General features: G+C 46.5%; 1 protein-coding gene and 3 long non-coding RNA genes across 7 annotated transcripts in view; 1 reads left to right on the top strand and 3 right to left on the bottom strand.

The window, feature by feature from the left end:
- LOC126923459 (uncharacterized) overlaps nucleotides 1–19,528 on the top strand; it is a 34,408-nt gene extending 14,880 nt beyond the window's left edge. The window contains exons 6-16 of the mRNA XM_050736917.1: nucleotides 262–405; nucleotides 9,557–9,673; nucleotides 9,751–10,014; nucleotides 10,879–11,172; nucleotides 11,857–12,327; nucleotides 13,318–13,719; nucleotides 14,152–14,961; nucleotides 15,394–15,510; nucleotides 16,627–17,780; nucleotides 17,820–18,161; nucleotides 18,246–19,528. Of these exons, the coding sequence (XP_050592874.1) occupies nucleotides 262–405; nucleotides 9,557–9,673; nucleotides 9,751–10,014; nucleotides 10,879–11,172; nucleotides 11,857–12,327; nucleotides 13,318–13,719; nucleotides 14,152–14,961; nucleotides 15,394–15,510; nucleotides 16,627–17,780; nucleotides 17,820–18,161; nucleotides 18,246–18,536 (4,406 nt within the window). The 3' untranslated portion in view covers nucleotides 18,537–19,528. The remainder of the gene's footprint in view (nucleotides 1–261; nucleotides 406–9,556; nucleotides 9,674–9,750; nucleotides 10,015–10,878; nucleotides 11,173–11,856; nucleotides 12,328–13,317; nucleotides 13,720–14,151; nucleotides 14,962–15,393; nucleotides 15,511–16,626; nucleotides 17,781–17,819; nucleotides 18,162–18,245) is intronic.
- On the bottom strand, nucleotides 3,200–8,551 carry LOC126923466 (uncharacterized). Of its 3 annotated transcripts, XR_007713177.1 has the most exons (7): nucleotides 8,473–8,551; nucleotides 7,993–8,064; nucleotides 7,702–7,905; nucleotides 7,396–7,599; nucleotides 6,919–6,987; nucleotides 3,880–3,960; nucleotides 3,200–3,369 (listed from the first exon to the last, which is right to left on the bottom strand). It is a non-coding gene; the product is annotated as an uncharacterized LOC126923466 (long non-coding RNA). The 3 variants fall into 3 exon arrangements; XR_007713175.1 differs by lacking the exon at nucleotides 3,200–3,369 and having other exon boundaries at nucleotides 3,820–3,960; XR_007713176.1 differs by lacking the exons at nucleotides 3,200–3,369; nucleotides 7,993–8,064 and adding an exon at nucleotides 8,095–8,298 and having other exon boundaries at nucleotides 3,820–3,960; nucleotides 8,401–8,547.
- On the bottom strand, nucleotides 4,491–6,561 carry LOC126923468 (uncharacterized). Its single transcript, XR_007713183.1, has 3 exons — nucleotides 6,451–6,561; nucleotides 5,104–5,226; nucleotides 4,491–4,593 (listed from the first exon to the last, which is right to left on the bottom strand). It is a non-coding gene; the product is annotated as an uncharacterized LOC126923468 (long non-coding RNA).
- LOC126923465 (uncharacterized) lies at nucleotides 10,220–16,425 on the bottom strand. Of its 2 annotated transcripts, XR_007713173.1 has the most exons (5): nucleotides 16,276–16,425; nucleotides 14,602–14,727; nucleotides 13,360–13,485; nucleotides 11,254–11,505; nucleotides 10,220–10,389 (listed from the first exon to the last, which is right to left on the bottom strand). It is a non-coding gene; the product is annotated as an uncharacterized LOC126923465 (long non-coding RNA). The 2 variants fall into 2 exon arrangements; XR_007713174.1 differs by lacking the exon at nucleotides 14,602–14,727.
- Nucleotides 19,529–19,580: the final 52 nt, after the last annotated feature.

The raw sequence follows: 19,580 nt of genomic DNA, 5'->3' as shown, positions 1-19,580 counted from the left end.
GTACTCCTGGCACACCTGGTACTCCTGGCACACCTGGTACTCCTGGCACACCTGGTACTCCTGACACACCTGGTACTCCTGGCACACCTGGTACTTCTGACATACCTGGCATTCCAGGAAGTCCAAGTAACCCTGCCACACCTGACACACCCGGCATACCTGAAAGCCCAGGCACTCCAAGCATTCCAGGAAGTCCTGGTGCCCCGGGCACTCCTGGCTCACCCAGCACACCTGGTACTCCTGGCATACCTGGCATTCCAGGAAGTCCAAGCAACCCCGGCACACCTGGCACACCCGGCATACCTGGAAGCCCAGGCATTCCTAGCATTCCAGGAAGACCTGGTACTCCCGGCACACCTGGCACATCTGGAACATCGGACACCACAGGTACTGCGGCTACTAAAGGTACACCCGATACACCAGCATGGCTTGACTCATCCAATGCATCTACATGGTCTGGCTCACCCAGAAATCCTAGCACCTCAGGAACACCCGTATACCTTGGAAATCCTACCACTCCCGAAATTACGAGTACGACACCCACACCTAGCATAACAACAGAAGCACCCAACGCTCTCAGCACTCCAAGCACTTCCAAGCCAAGTAATTTCGAAACTCCTCAAACACCAGCAACACCAAATAGTAGAACTAGAACAACCGTTACAACTGACTCTCCTAGTGAATCTGACACCCCAGGCACACCTGGCTCTCCTAATGAACCCGACACTTCAAGCAATCCACGCACTAATAGTGAACCTGATAATTCAGGCTCCTCTGCCAAACCTAGTGAATCCGAGACTGCAAGTACTTCTAGTGATCACGACTCTCCAGGCACACCTAGTGAACCTGCAACTTCCGACACACTTTGCGATACTGCAAGCAGATCCGGTTCTTCCGAAACTCTTGTAACACAAACGACATCCGGCAGTGAAGGCGAACTTCCTCGTACGCCTGGTACACCCAGTGAACGTGCAGCTACCAGGACAATAGGTAATCCCCAAACTCCTGAAACACCAGCGTCACCTAATAGTGAAACTGGATCTCCTCCTACACCCAGTATGCTCAGTAAACCTCCAACTCACAGGACGCCAAGTTACCTCAAAACTCTTGAAACAGCAGCAACGCCCAGTAATGAAACTGGAGCTCCTTCCAAACCCAGTATGGCCAGTCAACCTCCAACACCCAGAACACCAGAACATCTCAAATATACTGAGACACCAGCGACACCGAGTAGTGAAACTGGATCTCCTCCTAAACCCGCTATGGCCAGAAAACGTCCAACTCCCAGGATGGCAAGTTATATAAAAACTCCTGAAAAACCAACGACATACGGAAGTGAAACTGGATTTCCTCCTACACCCGATATTACCCGAAAACCTCCAACACCCAGAACTCCAGATCATCTCAAAACTACTGAGACACCAACGACACCGTGTAGTGAAACTGGATCTCCTCCTAAACCCGCTATGGTCAGTAAACCTCCAACACACAGAACTACCGGTCATCTCAAACCTCCTGAAACAAGAGCGTCACACAGTAGTGAAACTGAATCCCCTCCTACACCCGCTATGGCCAGTAAACCTGCAACACCCAGAACTCCAGATCATCTCAAGACTACTGAGAAACCAGCGACACCGTGTAGTGAAACTGGATATCCAACTAAACCCGCTATGGCCAGTAAACGTCCAACTCCCAGGATGCCAAGTCATCTGAAAACTACTAAAAAACCAACGACTTCCGGAAGTGAAACTGGATCACCTCTTACTCCCGATATAGCCAGAAACCCACCAACTCCCAGAACTCCAGATCATCTCAAAACTACTGAGACGACAACGGCACCCAGTAGTGAAACTGGATATCCTCCTAAACCCGCTATGGCCAGTAAACCTCCAACTCCCAGTACTCCAGATCATCTCAAAACTACTGAGACACCAAGAGCACCCAGTAGTGACAGTGGATCTCCTAATACACCCGCTATGGCCAGTAAATCTCCAACTCCCAGGATGCGAAGTCATCTCAATACTCCTGAAACACCAGCGACACCCAGTAGTGAAACTGGATCTCCTCCTAAACCCGCTATGGCCAGTAAACGTCCAACTCCCAGGATGCCAAGTCATCTGAAAACTACTAAAAAACCAACGACTTCCGGAAGTGAAACTGGATCTCCTCTTACTCCCGATATAGACAGAAACCCACCAACTCCCAGAACTCCAGATCATCTCAAAACTACTGAGACGACAACGGCACCCAGTAGTGAAACTGGATATCCTCATAAACCCGCTATGGCCAGTAAACCTCCAACTCCCAGTACTCCAGATCATCTCAAAAGTACTGAGACACCAAGAGCACCCAGTAGTGACAGTGGATCTCCTAATACACCCGCTATGGCCAGTAAATCTCCAACTCCCAGGATGCGAAGTCATCTCAATACTCCTGAAACACCAGCGACACCCAGTAGTGAAACTGGATCTCCTACTAAACCCGCTATGGCCAGTAAACGTCCAACTCCCAGGATGCCAAGTCATCTGAAAACTACTACAAAACCAACGACTTCCGGAAGTGAAACTGGATCACCTCATACACCCGATATGACCCGAAAGCCACCAACTCCCAGAACTCCAGATCATTTCAAAACTACTGAGACAGCAAGAACACCCAGTAGTGAAAGTGGATCTCCTAATACACCCGCTATGGCCAGTAAATCTCCAACTCCCGGGATGCGAAGTCATCTGAGAACTACTACAAAACCAACGACTTCCGGAAGTGAAACTGGATCTCCTCTCACTCCCGATATAGCCAGAAACCCACCAACTCCCAGAACTCCAGATCATCTCAAAACTACTGAGACGACAACGGCACCCAGTAGTGAAACTGGATATCCTCCTAAACCCGCTATGGTCAGTAAACCTCCAACACCCAGAACTACCGGTCATCTCAAACCTCCTGAAACAAGAGCGTCACACAGTAGTGAAACTGGATCCCCTCCTACACCCGCTATGGCCAGTAAACCAGCAACACCCAGAACTCCAGATCATCTCAAGACTACTGAGACACCAGCGACACCGTGTAGTGAAACTGGATCTCCTCCTAAACCCGCTATGGCCAGTAAACGTCCAACTCCCAGGATGCCAAGTCATCTGAAAACTACTAAAAAACCAACGACTTCCGGAAGTGAAACTGGATCTCCTTCTACACCCGATATAGCCAGAAAACCACCAACTCCCAGTACTCCAGATCATCTCAAAACTACTGAGACACCAAGAGCACCCAGTAGTGACAGTGGATCTCCTAATACACCCGCTATGGCCAGTAAATCTCCAACTCCCAGGATGCGAAGTCATCTCAATACTCCCGAAACACCAGCGACACCTAGTAGTGAAACTGGATCTCCTCCTAAACCCGCCATGGTCAGTAAACGTCCAACTCCCAGGATGCCAAGTCATCTGAAAACTACTAAGAAACCAACGACTTCCGGAAGCGAAACTGGATCTCCTTCTACACCCGATATAGCCAGAAAACCACCAACTCCCAGAACTCCAGATCATCTCAAAACTACTGAGACACCAAGATCATCCAGTGGTGAAACTGGAACTCCTACTAAACCCGCTATGGCCAGTAAAAGTCCAACTCCCAGGATGCCAAGTCATCTGAAAACTACTACAAAACCAACGACTTCCGGAAGTGAAACTGGATCTCCTTCTACACCCGATATAGCCTTAAACCCACCAACTCCCAGAACTCCAGATCATCTCAAAACTACTGAGACGACAACGGCACCCAGTAGTGAAACTGGATATCCTCCTAAACCCGCTATGGCCAGTAAATCTCCAACTCCCAGGATGCGAAGTCATCTCAATACTCCTGAAACACCAGCGACACCCAGTAGTGAAACTGGATCTCCTCCTAAACCCGCTATGGCCAGTAAACCTCCAACACCCAGAACTACCGGTCATCTCAAACCTCCCGAAACAAGAGTGTCACACAGTAGTGAAACTGGATCCCCTCCTACACCCGCTATGGCCAGTAAACCTGCAACACCCAGAACTCCAGATCATCTCAAGACTACTGAGACACCAGCCACACCGTGTAGTGAAACTGGATCTCCTCCTAAACCCGCTATGGCCAGTAAACGTCCAACTCCCAGGATGCCAAGTCATCTGAAAACTACTAAAAAACTAACGACTTCCGGAAGTGAAACTGGATCTCCTTCTACACCCGATATAGCCAGAAAACCACCAGCTCCCAGTACTCCAGATCATCTCAATACTACTGAGACACCAAGAGCACCCAGTAGTGACAGTGGATCTCCTAATACACCCGCTATGGCCAGTAAATCTCCAACTCCCGGGATGCGAAGTCATCTGAGAACTACTACAAAACCAACGACTTCCGGAAGTGAAACTGGATCTCCTTCTACACCCGATATAGCCAGAAAACCACCAACTCCCAGTACTCCAGATCATCTCAAAACCACTGAGACACCAAGAGCACCCAGTAGTGACAGTGGATCTCCTAATACACCCGCTATGGCCAGTAAATCTCCAACTCCCAGGATGCGAAGTCATCTCAATACTCCTGAAACACCAGCGACACCTAGTAGTGAAACTGGATCTCCTCCTAAACCCGCCATGGCCAGTAAACGTCCAACTCCCAGGATGCCAAGTCATCTGAAAACTACTAAAAAATCAACGACTTCCGGAAGTGAAACTGGATCTCCTTCTACACCCGATATAGCCAGAAAACCACCAACTCCCAGAACTCCAGATCATCTCAAAACTACTGAGACACCAAGATCATCCAGTGGTGAAACTGGAACTTCTACTAAACCCGCTATGGCCAGTAAACGTCCAACTCCCAGGATGCCAAGTCATCTGAAAACTACTACAAAACCAACGACTTCCGGAAGTGAAACTGGATCTCCTCTTACTCCCGATATAGCCAGAAACCCACCAACTCCCAGAACTCCAGATCATCTCAAAACTACTGCCACGACAACGGCACCCAGTAGTGAAACTGGATATCCTCCTAAACCCGCTATGGTCAGTAAACCTCCAACACCCAGAACTACCGGTCATCTCAAACCTCCCGAAACAAGAGCGTCACACAGTAGTGAAACTGGATCCCCTCCTACACCCGCTATGGCCAGTAAACGTCCAACTCCCAGGATGCCAAGTCATCTGAAAACTACTAAAAAACTAACGACTTCCGGAAGTGAAACTGGATCTCCTTCTACACCCGATATAGCCAGAAAACCACCAACTCCCAGTACTCCAGATCATCTCAAAACTACTGAGACACCAAGAGCACCCAGTAGTGACAGTGGATCTCCTAATACACCCGCTATGGCCAGTAAATCTCCAACTCCCAGGATGCGAAGTCATCTCAATACTCCTGAAACACCAGCGACACCTAGTAGTGAAACTGGATCTCCTCCTAAACCCGCCATGGCCAGTAAACGTCCAACTCCCAGGATGCCAAGTCATCTGAAAACTACTAAAAAACCAACGACTTCCGGAAGTGAAACTGGATCTTCTTCTACACCCGATATAGCCAGAAAACCACCAACTCCCAGAACTCCAGATCATCTCAAAACTACTGAGACACCAAGATCATCCAGTGGTGAAACTGGAACTCCTACTAAACCCGCTATGGCCAGTAAAAGTCCAACTCCCAGGATGCCAAGTCATCTGAAAACTACTACAAAACCAACGACTTCCGGAAGTGAAACTGGATCACCTTATACACCCGATATGACCCGAAAGCCACCAACTCCCAGAACTCCAGATCATTTCAAAACTACTGAGACAACAAGAGCAGCCAGTAGTGAAACTGGATCCCCTCCTACACCCGCTATGGCCAGTAAACGTCCAACTCCCAGGATGCCAAGTGATCTGAAAACTACTAAAAAACTAACGACTTCCGGAAGTGAAACTGGATCTCCTTCTACACCCGATATAGCCAGAAAACCACCAACTCCCAGTACTCCAGATCATCTCAAAACCACTGAGACACCAAGAGCACCCAGTAGTGACAGTGGATCTCCTAATACACCCGCTATGGCCAGTAAATCTCCAACTCCCAGGATGCGAAGTCATCTCAATACTCCTGAAACACCAGCGACACCTAGTAGTGAAACTGGATCTCCTCCTAAACCCGCCATGGCCAGTAAACGTCCAACTCCCAGGATGCCAAGTCATCTGAAAACTACTAAAAAACCAACGACTTCCGGAAGTGAAACTGGATCTCCTTCTACACCCGATATAGCCAGAAAACCACCAACTCCCAGAACTCCAGATCATCTCAAAACTACTGAGACACCAAGATCATCCAGTGGTGAAACTGGATCTCCTACTAAACCCGCTATGGCCAGTAAACGTCCAACTCCCAGGATGCCAAGTCATCTGAAAACTACTACAAAACCAACGACATCCGGAAGTGAAACTGGATCACCTCATACACCCGATATGACCCGAAAGCCACCAACTCCCAGAACTCCAGATCATTTCAAAACTACTGAGACAGCAAGAGCACCCAGTAGTGAAAGTGGATCTCCTAATACACCCGCTATAGCCAGTAAATCTCCAACTCCCGGGATGCAAAGTCATCTGAAAACTACTGACGCACCAACGACATCCGGAAGTGAAACTGGATCTCCTCCTAAACCCACTATGGCCAGTATACGTCCAACTCCCAGGATGCCAAGTCATCTGAGAACTACTAAAAAACCAACGACTTCCGGAAGTGAAACTGGATCTCCTCTTACTCCCGATATAGCCAGAAACCCACCAACTCCCAGAACTCCAGATCATCTCAAAACTACTGAGACGACAACGGCACCCAGTAGTCAAACTGGATCTCCTCCAAAACCCACTATGGCCAGTAAAGCTCCAACACCCAGAACTACCGGTCATCTCAAACCTCCTGAAACACGAGCGTCACACAGTAGTGAAACTGGATCCCCTCCTACACCCGCTATGGCCAGTAAACCTGCAACACCCAGAACTCCAGATCATCTCAAGACTACTGAGACACCAGCGACACCGTGTAGTGAAACTGGATCTCCTCCTAAACCCGCTATGGCCAGTAAACGTCCACCTCCCAGGATGCCAAGTCATCTGAGAACTACTACAAAACCAACGACTTCCGGAAGTGAAACTGGTTCTACTCTTACTCCCGATATAGCCAGAAACCCACCAACTCCCAGAACTCCAGATCATCTCAAAACTACTGAGACACCAAGATCATCCAGTGGTGAAACTGGATCTCCTCCTAAACCCACTATGGCCAGTATACGTCCAAGTCGCAGGATGCGAAGTCATCTGAAAACTACTAAAAAACCAACGACTTCCGGAAGTGAAACTGGATCTTCTCCTACATCCGCTATGGCCAGTAAACCTCCAACTCCCAGAACTCCAAGTCATCTGAAAACTACTGAAAAACCAACGACATCCGGAAGTGAAACTGGACCTTGTCGTACACGTGATATGACCAGTAAGCCTCCTACTCCCAGGACGCCAAGTCATCTCAAAGCTTCTGAGACACCAGCGACACAGAGTAGTGAAACTGCACGTCCTCGTACACGCGGTATGGCCAGAAAAGCTCCAACTTCCAGAACGTCAAGTCATGTCAAGGCTACTGACACACCAACGACATCGAGTAGTGAAACTGCTCCTCCTCCTACACCCGATATGTCCAGTAAACCTCCAAGTCCCAGGATGCGAAGTCATCTCAATACTCCTGAAACACCAGCGACATCCAGTAGTGAAACTGGATATCCTCCTAAACCCGCTATGGCCAGTAAACCTCCAACACCCAGAACTACCGGTCATCTCAAACCTCCTGAAACACGAGCGTCACACAGTAGTGAAACTGGATCCCCTCCTACACCCGCTATGGCCAGTAAACCTCCAACACCCAGAACTCCAGATCATCTCAAGACTACTGAGACACCAGCGACTGGATCTCCTCCTAAACCCGCTATGTCCAGTAAACGTCCAACTCCCAGGATGCCAAGTCATCTGAAAACTACTAAAAAGCCAACGACTTCCGGAAGTGAAACTGGATCTCCTCATACACCCGATATGACCCAAAAACCACCAACTCCCAGAACTTCAGATCATCTCAAAACTACTGAGACACCAAGATCACCCAGTGGTGAAACTGGATCTCCTACTAAATCCGCTATGGCCAGTAAGCGCCCAACTCCCAGGATGCCAAGGCATCTGAAAACTACTAAAAAACCATCGACTTCCGGAAGTGAAACTGGATCTCCTCCTACACCCGATATTACCCTAAAACCTCCAACTCCCAGTACTCCAGATGATCTCAAAAATACTGAGACGACAACGGCACCCAGTAGTCAAACTGGATCTCCTCCTAAACCCGCTATGGCCAGTATACCTCCAACACCCAGAACTCCAGGTCATCTCAAAACGACTGAAAGACCGACGACACGCAGTAGTAAAATAATACCTCCTCCTACACCCGCTATGGCCAGTAAACCTCCAACTCCCAGGACTCCAAGTCATCTGAAATCTACTGAAAAACCAACGACATCCGGAAGTGAAACTGGACCTTGTCGTACACGTGATTTGACCAGTAAGCCTCCTACTCCCAGGACGCCAAGTCATCTCAAAGCTCCTGAGACACCAGCGACACCGAGTAGTGAAACTGCACGTCCTCGTACACGCAGTATGGCCAGTAAAGCTCCAACTTCCAGAACGTCAAGCCATGTCAAGTCTACTGACACACCAACGACATCGAGTAGTGAAACTGCTCCTCCTCCTACACCCGATATGTCCAGTAAACCTCCAAGTCCCAGAACGCCTAGTAGTGAAACTGGATCTCCTACACCCGGCATGCCAAGTAGACCTCCAACTCCCTGAACTCCAAAAAATCTGAAAGCTACTGAAACATCAACGACATCCAGTAGTGAAATTGGTCCTTCTTCCACACCTGCTATGGTCAGTAGACCTCCAACTTCCAAAACTCCTGATACATCAGCGACCCCATATAGTGAAACTGGATCTCCTCGTACACATGGTAGGGCCAGTAAACCTCTAACTACGAGGACGGCAAGTCATGTGAAAGCTCCTGAAATACCAGCGACATACAGTAGTGAAACTGGATCATCTCCTACACCCGGAATGCCCAATATATCTGCAACTCCCTAGACAGCAGATATTCCCGAAAGTCCTGAAACACCAATTACATCTAATAGTGAAATTGAACCTTTCCATACATCTGGTATAGTGATACCACAATTCCCTGCGCATCTGCCACACCTAGTGATCCTACTAGTCCCTGCAAATACGTTACTCTACTCACATCCGATATTTCTGTAACTCCGTAAAGACAAACGACACCCAGTAGTGAATCTGAAACTCCCGGAACACCTGGTATTCATAGTGAGCCTGATACTCCAGGCCATTCTGGCAGGCCTTGTGGAACTGAAACAACTGCTACACCTGGCTATACTAACACGCCTGCTACGCTTCGCATTCCATGCTAATTAGTATCTCCCAGCAATCCTAGCATAGTTCATCTGATTCTTCAGATACATCGGCAATAACTATTGAACCTTGTAATACTATCCCTGGGAATCCTGGTACATCTGGCCCTCCTGGCACCCCTGCTAAAACAGCTACTCCTAACACTTCTGGCTCTACGTCAGGTATTCTAAATGTTACCTGGATTCATACGTACAAATATATACGGTGATAAGTTACTGATTATTTATATATTTCGCAGGAACTTCTGGTTCTACAAATACGCCAGGAAATTGCACACATGATGGGTTCTTCCCAGACCCCGCAGATTGTCGAAAATTCTATCGCTGTGTCGGCAGTGGTTCCACGTTTATCAAATACGAGTTCCAGTGCGGTACAGGAACTGCATGGGATTCAGCGATTCAGAGCTGTAATCACGATTATCTCGTTCCCAGTTGTTCATATACAGCATCGACGGAAACTAGCACGGCTGCATCTGAATCAAGTACGAAGTCTACTTCTGAAGGTACTACAGCGTCTGCGACTATAGCATCTACTCAGCCAACGTCTGATTCGAGTACGGAAACTACTTCTGGAACAACTACGGAGAGGCCTAAGAACGCCACAGTTTGTGATAAGCCAGGTTTCTATCCGGACCCTACATGGTGTGAAAAATTCTATCGTTGCGTTGACAATGGAAGAGGCTTCAACGTGTATCATTTCGACTGCGCACCCGGAACCATATGGGATCCTAGCATCGACACGTGCAATCATCCCGAGTCCGTGTATCCTCCAAGAAATTGCACGATGCGTCCGTCAAGTTCATCTACTACTACGGATCAAACGACAAGTAGTGCAGGTACTGAATCAACTGCAACTATAACAAATTCGACTACTGCACCTACAGCACCGACGGGAAATAGCACAGCTGCATTTGTATCGAGTACAGTATCTACTTCTGAAGGTACAACAGCGACTGTAGCATCTACTGAACCCACGTCTGAATCGCATACAGAAAGTACCTCTGGGACAACTACGGAGAAGCCTAAGAACCCCACAGTTTGTGATAGGCCTGGTTTCTATCCGGACCCCACATGGTGTGACAAATTCTATCGTTGCGTTGACAATGGAAGAGGCTTCAACGTGTATCATTTCGACTGCGCACCCGGAACCATATGGGATCCTAGCATCGACACGTGCAATCATCCCGAGTCCGTGTATCCTCCAAGAAATTGCACGATGCCTCCGTCAGGTTCATCTACTACTACGGAACAAACGTCAAGTAATGCAAGCACTGGATCTACTGCAACGACAACACAATCGACTACTGCAGAACCGCCGGGATCTAGCACGACTGCATCTGTATCAAGTACGAAGTCTACTTCTGAAGGTACTACAGCGCCTGCGACTATAACATCTACTCAGCCCACGTCTGATTCGAGTACGGAAACTACTTCTGGGACAACTACGGAGAAGCCTAAGAACCCCACAGTTTGTGATAGGCCTGGATTCTATCCGGACCCGACATGGTGTGACAAATTCTATCGTTGCGTTGACAATGGAAGAGGCTTCAACGTGTATCATTTCGACTGCGCACCCGGAACCATATGGGATCCTAGCATCGACACGTGCAATCATCCCGAGTCCGTGTATCCTCCAAGAAATTGCACGATGCGTCCGTCAAGTGCATCTACTACTACGGATCAAACGACAAGTAGTGCAGGTACTGAATCAACTGCAACTATAACAAATTCGACTACTGCACCTACAGCACCGACGGAATCTAACACAGCTGCATCTGAGTCAAGTACTGAGCCTACATCTGAAGGTACTACAGTAACTACTACTGAATCATCCACTCCGTCAACTATCACCGATTCGACTGCTTCATCTATAGCACCGACAGAAACTAACACAGCTGCATCTGAATCGAGTACAGTATCTACTTCTGAAGGTACTACAGTGACTGCAACTGTAGCATCTACTGAGCCAACAATAACCGATTCGACTACTGCACCTACAGCACCGACGGGAAATAGCACAGCTGCATTTGTATCGAGTACAGTATCTACTTCTGAAGGTACAACAGCGACTGTAGCATCTACTGAACCCACGTCTGAATCGCATACGGAAAGTACCTCTGGGGCAACTACGAAGAAGCCTAATAACCCTACAGTTTGTGATAGGCCCGGATTCTATCCGGACCCAACATGGTGTGACAAATTCTATCGATGCGTTGACAATGGAAACGGTTTCAACGTGTATCATTTCGACTGCGCACCCGGAACCATATGGGATCCTAGCATCGACACGTGCAATCATCCCGAGTCCGTGTATCCTCCAAGAAATTGCACGATGGCACCGTCAGGTTCGTCTACTACTACGGATCAAGCGCCAAGTAGTGCAAGTACTGGATCTACTGCAAAAATAACAGAATCGACTACTGCAGAATCGCCGGGATCTAGCACGACTGCATCTGAATCAAGTACGAAATCTACTTCTGAAGGTACTACAGCGCCTGCGTCTATATCATCTACTCAGCCCACGTCTGATTCGAGTACGGAAACTACTTCTGGGACAACTACGGAGAAGCCTAAGAACCCTACAGTTTGTGATAAGCCAGGTTTCTATCCGGACCCGACATGGTGTGACAAATTCTATCGTTGCGTTGACAATGGAAGAGGCTTCAACGTGTATCATTTCGACTGCGCACCCGGAACTATATGGGATCCTAGCATCGACACGTGCAATCATCCCGAGTCCGTGTATCCTCCAAGAAATTGCACGATGCGTCCGTCAAGTTCATCTACTACTACGGATCAAACGACAAGTAGTGCAGGTACTGAATCAACTGCAACTATAACAGATTCGACTACAGCACCTACAGAACCGACGGAATCTAACACAGCTGCATCTGAATCAAGTACTGAGCCAACGTCTGAAGGTACTACAGTAACTACTACTGAAGCATCTACTCAGTCAACTATAACCGATTCCACTACTTCATCTATAGCACCGACAGAAACTAACACAGCTGCATCTGAATCGAGTACAGTATCTACTTCTGAAGGTACAACAGCGACTGTAGCATCTACTGAACCCACGTCTGAATCGCATACAGAAAGTACCTCTGGGGCAACTACGAAGAAGCCTAATAATCCTACAGTTTGTGATAGGCCCGGATTCTATCCGGACCCAACATGGTGTGATAAATTCTATCGATGCGTTGACAATGGAAGAGGCTTCAACGTGTATCATTTCGACTGCGCACCCGGAACCATATGGGACCCTAGCATCGACACTTGTAATCATCCCGAGTCCGTGTATCCTCCAAGAAATTGCAAGATGTCTCCGTCAGGTTCATCTACTACTACGGAACAAACGTCAAGTAATGCAAGCACTGGATCTACTGCAACGACAACACAATCGACTACTGCAGAACCGCCGGGATCTAGCACGACTGCATCTGTATCAAGTACGAAGTCAACTTCTGAAAGTACTACAGCGCCTGCGACTATAACATCTACTCAGCCCACGTCTGATTCGAGTACGGAAACTACTTCTGGGACAACTACGGAGAAGCCTAAGAACCCCACAGTTTGTGATAAGCCAGGTTTCTATCCGGACCCTACATGGTGTGACAAATTCTATCGTTGCGTTGACAATGGAAGAGGCTTCAACGTCTATCATTTCGACTGCGCACCCGGAACTATATGGGATCCTAGCATCGACACGTGCAATCATCCCGAGTCCGTGTATCCTCCAAGAAATTGCACGATGCGTCCGTCAAGTTCATCTACTACTACGGATCAAACGACAAGTAGTGCAGGTACTGAATCAACTGCAACTATAACAGATTCGACTACTGCACCTACAGCACCGACGGAATCTAACACAGCTACATCTGAATCAAGTACTGAGCCTACTTCTGAAGGTACTACAGTAACTACTACCGAAGCATCCACTCAGTCAACTATAACCGATTCCACTACTTCATCTATAGCACCGACAGAAACTAACACAGCTGCATCTGAATCGAGTACAGTATCTACTTCTGAAGGTACAACAGCGACTGTAGCATCTACTGAACCCACGTCTGAATCGCATACAGAAAGTACCTCTGGGGCAACTACGAAGAAGCCTAATAATCCTACAGTTTGTGATAGGCCCGGATTCTATCCGGACCCAACATGGTGTGACAAATTCTATCGATGCGTTGACAATGGAAACGGTTTCAACGTGTATCATTTCGACTGCGCACCCGGAACCATATGGGATCCTAGCATCGACACGTGCAATCATCCCGAGTCCGTGTATCCTCCAAGAAATTGCACGATGGCACCGTCAGGTTCATCTACTACTACGGATCAAGCGCCAAGTAGTGCAAGTACTGGATCTACTGCAAAAATAACAGAATCGACTACTGCAGAACCGCCGGGATCTAGCACGACTGCATTTGAATCAAGTACGAAATCTACTTCTGAAGGTACAACAGCGCCTGCGTCTATATCATCTACTCAGCCCACGTCTGATTCGAGTACGGAAACCACTTCTGGGACAACTACGGAGAAGCCTAAGAACCCCACAGTTTGTGATAAGCCAGGTTTCTATCCGGACCCTACATGGTGTGACAAATTCTATCGTTGCGTTGACAATGGAAGAGGCTTCAACGTCTATCATTTCGACTGCGCACCCGGAACTATATGGGATCCTAGCATCGACACGTGCAATCATCCCGAGTCCGTGTATCCTCCAAGAAATTGCACGATGCGTCCGTCAAGTTCATCTACTACTACGGATCAAACGACAAGTAGTGCAGGTACTGAATCAACTGCAACTATAACAGATTCGACTACTGCACCTACAGAACCGACGGAATCTAACACAGCTGCATCTGAATCAAGTACTGAGCCTACGTCTGAAGGTTCTACAGTAACTACTACTGAAGCATCTACTCAGTCAACTATAACCGATTCCATTACTTCATCTATAGCACCGACAGAAACTAACACAGCTGCATCTGAATCGAGTACAGTATCTACTTCTGAAGGTACTACAGTGACTGCAACTGCAGCATCTACTGAGCCAACAATAACCGATTCGACTACTGCACCTACAGCACCGACGGAATCTAACACAGCTACATCTGAATCAAGTACTGAGCCTACTTCTGAAGGTACTACAGTAACTACTACCGAAGCATCCACTCAGTCAACTATAACCGATTCCACTACTTCATCTATAGCACCGACAGAAACTAACACAGCTGCATCTGAATCGAGTACAGTATCTACTTCTGAAGGTACAACAGCGACTGTAGCATCTACTGAACCCACGTCTGAATCGCATACAGAAAGTACCTCTGGGGCAACTACGAAGAAGCCTAATAATCCTACAGTTTGTGATAGGCCCGGATTCTATCCGGACCCAACATGGTGTGACAAATTCTATCGATGCGTTGACAATGGAAACGGTTTCAACGTGTATCATTTCGACTGCGCACCCGGAACCATATGGGATCCTAGCATCGACACGTGCAATCATCCCGAGTCCGTGTATCCTCCAAGAAATTGCACGATGGCACCGTCAGGTTCATCTACTACTACGGATCAAGCGCCAAGTAGTGCAAGTACTGGATCTACTGCAAAAATAACAGAATCGACTACTGCAGAATCGCCGGGATCTAGCACGACTGCATCTGAATCAAGTACGAAATCTACTTCTGAAGGTACTACAGCGCCTGCGTCTATATCATCTACTCAGCCCACGTCTGATTCGAGTACGGAAACTACTTCTGGGACAACTACGGAGAAGCCTAAGAACCCTACAGTTTGTGATAAGCCAGGCTTCTATCCGGACCCGACATGGTGTGACAAATTCTATCGTTGCGTTGACAATGGAAGAGGCTTCAACGTGTATCATTTCGACTGCGCACCCGGAACCATATGGGACCCTAGCATCGACACTTGCAATCATCCCGAGTCCGTGTATCCTCCAAGAAATTGCAAGATGTCTCCGTCAGGTTCATCTACTACTACGGAACAAACGTCAAGTAATGCAAGCACTGGATCTACTGCAACGACAACACAATCCACTACTGCGGAACCGCCGGGATCTAGCACGACTGCATCTGTATCAAGTACAAAGTCTACTTCTAAAAGTACTACAACGCCTGCGACTATAACATCTACTCAGCCCACGTCTGATTCGAGTACGGAAACTACATCTGGGACAACTACAGAGAAGCCTAAGAACCCCACAGTTTGTGATAAGCCAGGTTTCTATCCGGACCCGACATGGTGTGACAAATTCTATCGTTGCGTTGACAATGGAAGGGGCTTCAACGTGTATCATTTCGACTGCGCACCCGGAACCATATGGGATCCTAGCATCGACACGTGCAATCATCCCGAGTCCGTGTATCCTCCAAGAAATTGCACGATGCGTCCGTCAAGTTCATCTACTACTACGGATCAAACGACAAGTAGTGCAGGTACTGAATCAACTGCAACTATAACAGATTCGACTACTGCACCTACAGAACCGACGGAATCTAACACAGCTGCATCTGAATCAAGTACTGAGCCTACGTCTGAAGGTACTACAGTAACTACTACTGAAGCATCTACTCAGTCAACTATAACCGATTCCACTACTTCATCTATAGCACCGACAGAAACTAACACAGCTGCATCTGAATCGAGTACAGTATCTACTTCTGAAGGTACTACAGTGTCTGCAACTGTAGCATCTACTGAGCCAACAATAACCGATTCGACTACTGCACCTACAGCACCGACGGGAAATAGCACAGCTGAATTTGTATCGAGTACAGTATCTACTTCTGAAGGTACAACAGCGACTGTAGCATCTACTGAACCCACGTCTGAATCGCATACAGAAAGTACCTCTGGGGCAACTACGAAGAAGCCTAATAATCCTACAGTTTGTGATAGGCCCGGATTCTATCCGGACCCAACATGGTGTGACAAATTCTATCGTTGCGTTGACAATGGAAGAGGCTTCAACGTGTATCATTTCGACTGCGCACCCGGAACTATATGGGACCCTAGCATCGACACTTGCAATCATCCCGAATCCGTGTATCCTCCAAGAAATTGCACGATGCCTCCGTCAGGTTCATCTACTACTACGGAACAAACGTCAAGTAATGCAAGCACTGGATCTACTGCAACGACAACACAATCGACTACTGCAGAACCGCCGGGACCTAGCACGACTGCATCTGTATCAAGTACGAAGTCTACTTCTGAAGGTACTACAGCGCCTGCGACTATAACATCTACTCAGCCCACGTCTGATTCGAGTACGGAAACTACTTCTGGGACAACTACGGAGAAGCCTAAGAACCCCACAGTTTGTGATAAGCCAGGTTTCTATCCGGACCCTACATGGTGTGACAAATTCTATCGTTGCGTTGACAATGGAAGAGGCTTCAACGTGTATCATTTCGACTGCGCACCCGGAACTATATGGGATCCTAGCATCGACACGTGCAATTATCCCGAATCTGTGTATCCTCCAAGAAATTGCATGATGCCTTTGTTAGATTCAACTACAAATGCGGTACAAACATCTAGTAGTGCAAGCACTGAATCTACTGCAACAATAACGGAATCGGATACTGCACCTGCGGCACCGACGGAATCTAGCACGGCTGCATCTGAATCAAGTACTGAGTCTACTTCTGAAGGTACTACAGGAACTACTACTGAAACAGCTACTCAGTCAACTATAACCGATTCCACTACTTCATCTATAGCACCGACAGGAACTAGCACAGCTGCATCTGAATCGAGTACAGAATCTACTTCTGAAGTTTCTTCAGTGACTGCGACTGTACCATCTACTCAGCCAACAATAACCGATTCGACTACTTCATCTACAGCACCGACGGGAACTAGCACAGCTGCATCTGAATCGAGTACAGAATCTACTTCTAAAGGTACTACCGAAACTACGACTAAAGCATCTACTGAGCCCACGTCTGAATCGGGTACGGAAATTACCTCTGAGGAAACTACGAAGGAGCCTAATAACGCCACAGTTTGTGATAGGCCAGGTTTCTATCCGGACCCAACACGGTGTGACAAATTCTATCAGTGCATTGACAATGGAAACGGCTTCGACGTGAAATATTTCATCTGCGCAACTGGAACCATATTTGATCCTAACGTCGGTAGATGCAATCAGCCCGAGTCAGTGCATCCTCCAAGAGATTGCGCGATGTTTACTACTACCGTATCGACTACTACAGAATCAACGACTAGGTATAGCACCGTTAGTGGTACAGCATCCAGCTCAGAAGAGACTGCCGAAACTGCAACATCAACTACAGGATTCACCACGGTGTCGACTACTGAAGCTTCTATCCCAACGCCTTGTCCAATTGGAAATTTAACCGATGAGCAGATAGTACTAATCTGCCCATCTGGTTTCCGGAGACATCCGAAATATTGCAACCTATTTTATCAATGTACTATGGAAAACAATGTGGACATCAAAGTACTGGTATTGAGTTGCCCAGAGGGATTGATCTTCGATGATCAAAAGTTACAATGTTTGCCTGAAGACAAAACCGACCAACATTGCAAGGGTACTAAAGCTTCTGCACGATTTTACAGAAAATTAAAGGAGAGTTCTATGTCTCCTGTAAGTACTTGATTTTAGATTTTTTCTTGTACCTTTTTTAAAGCATATCTGAGTATTTTCTGTTAAATATCTATTTGATTTCAGATCAAAGCATCGAGCGAGGTACTATGTCCAGGAGCGGGACACTATCCTTACAAACAAGGCTGCAGTAGCGCGTTCTATAATTGCAAACAGAATTCCAGGGGCAATCTTGAAGGTTATTTGTATAAATGTCCAGAGAACTTCTTATATTCGTCAGTTTCGAGGAGATGCGAGCGTGCAACACGATTACCATTGTGCACGATATTTAAGCATAAAGATAAAGAGAATTGGGAGGAGAGATGGCAGATTCCAATAGAAGAGTCTAATCTGTCTGCCCGAAGTCTGTTTGTCTAAATTTTCATAAAAAGCTATTAGTGGTTCGAATGGACAACGTAAACTCTCAGGACAATTTCTATTAGATCTTATTTTCTATTAGATCTATTTAAAAGTCGTAACTTTTACTTATTAGAATATGAGTAAATTACCTTTGCAACATGGCTGCGGAAGATCTCATAAAAAAACATTCAGATCTTCAACAGTCATCTTGCCGTAATTAATAACTCTATATCGATTCATGTGCAAAAAGTAATTCTTAACTATTGTTCGAAAATATAATAGGTATTTTCCTATGATTTTCCGCAGCGAGATCGTAAAATCATTGGAAAACCTTCGCGAGTGTTGGGGGTTTTGGTTGAGGGATTTATATGCAATATTCGACTGTATTCAGTAATTTATAATATTTATTTATAGAGTCGAACATTTACTTGCGACTAGGTGCCGCGATTTATATAATTTTAGGTTAATGTAACCGTAATAAATCAAAATTGACGATAATAAAATTAATATCCAAAGGTAAATATAATAATTAAAGATTAGAATTTTAAGTACGGTGAAATATAAAATATAGAATGTTTGGCGTTTAATAAATTTATCCGATGAATTCAATAGTGCTCAAACTTTTCACTGAGAAAGTATATTTACAACCTCAGGACCATGTTCTGAATACAGTACAAAAAACAATAAGCTTGGGGAGATAATTTTGTATATAATTACGTGTTAATTATTCTAATCACTGCTTCCTTTATATGAAACATCATTCATTGCGTTTAATTTCTTCTTTCAATTGCGATGAGATATCGAGTATCGTTAAGGTACCATTTGTAAAAAAAGGAGCATTGCGTTTAACACGTTTATTTAGACGTAAAATATCCCTAATGTAGCCATTGAATGAGTACAAGTATTGTGTGTGTTTGTGTTAGATTCTTCTGAAAATTGTTATTAATGAATAATAATGATGAATAATAAATAATGAATTTTCACATAAAATAAAGAAGTGCAAAATTTTACAGATCTCTCATATCTATCCCATCATATTTCCTGGTTGAGAAAGAAGGTTAA

This window comes from Bombus affinis, chromosome 13, assembly GCF_024516045.1.
Source record: "Bombus affinis isolate iyBomAffi1 chromosome 13, iyBomAffi1.2, whole genome shotgun sequence".
NCBI lineage: Eukaryota > Metazoa > Arthropoda > Insecta > Hymenoptera > Apidae > Bombus > Bombus affinis.
Note: the sequence above shows the minus strand (reverse complement) of the source record. Positions and strands in the feature narration are given on the sequence as shown.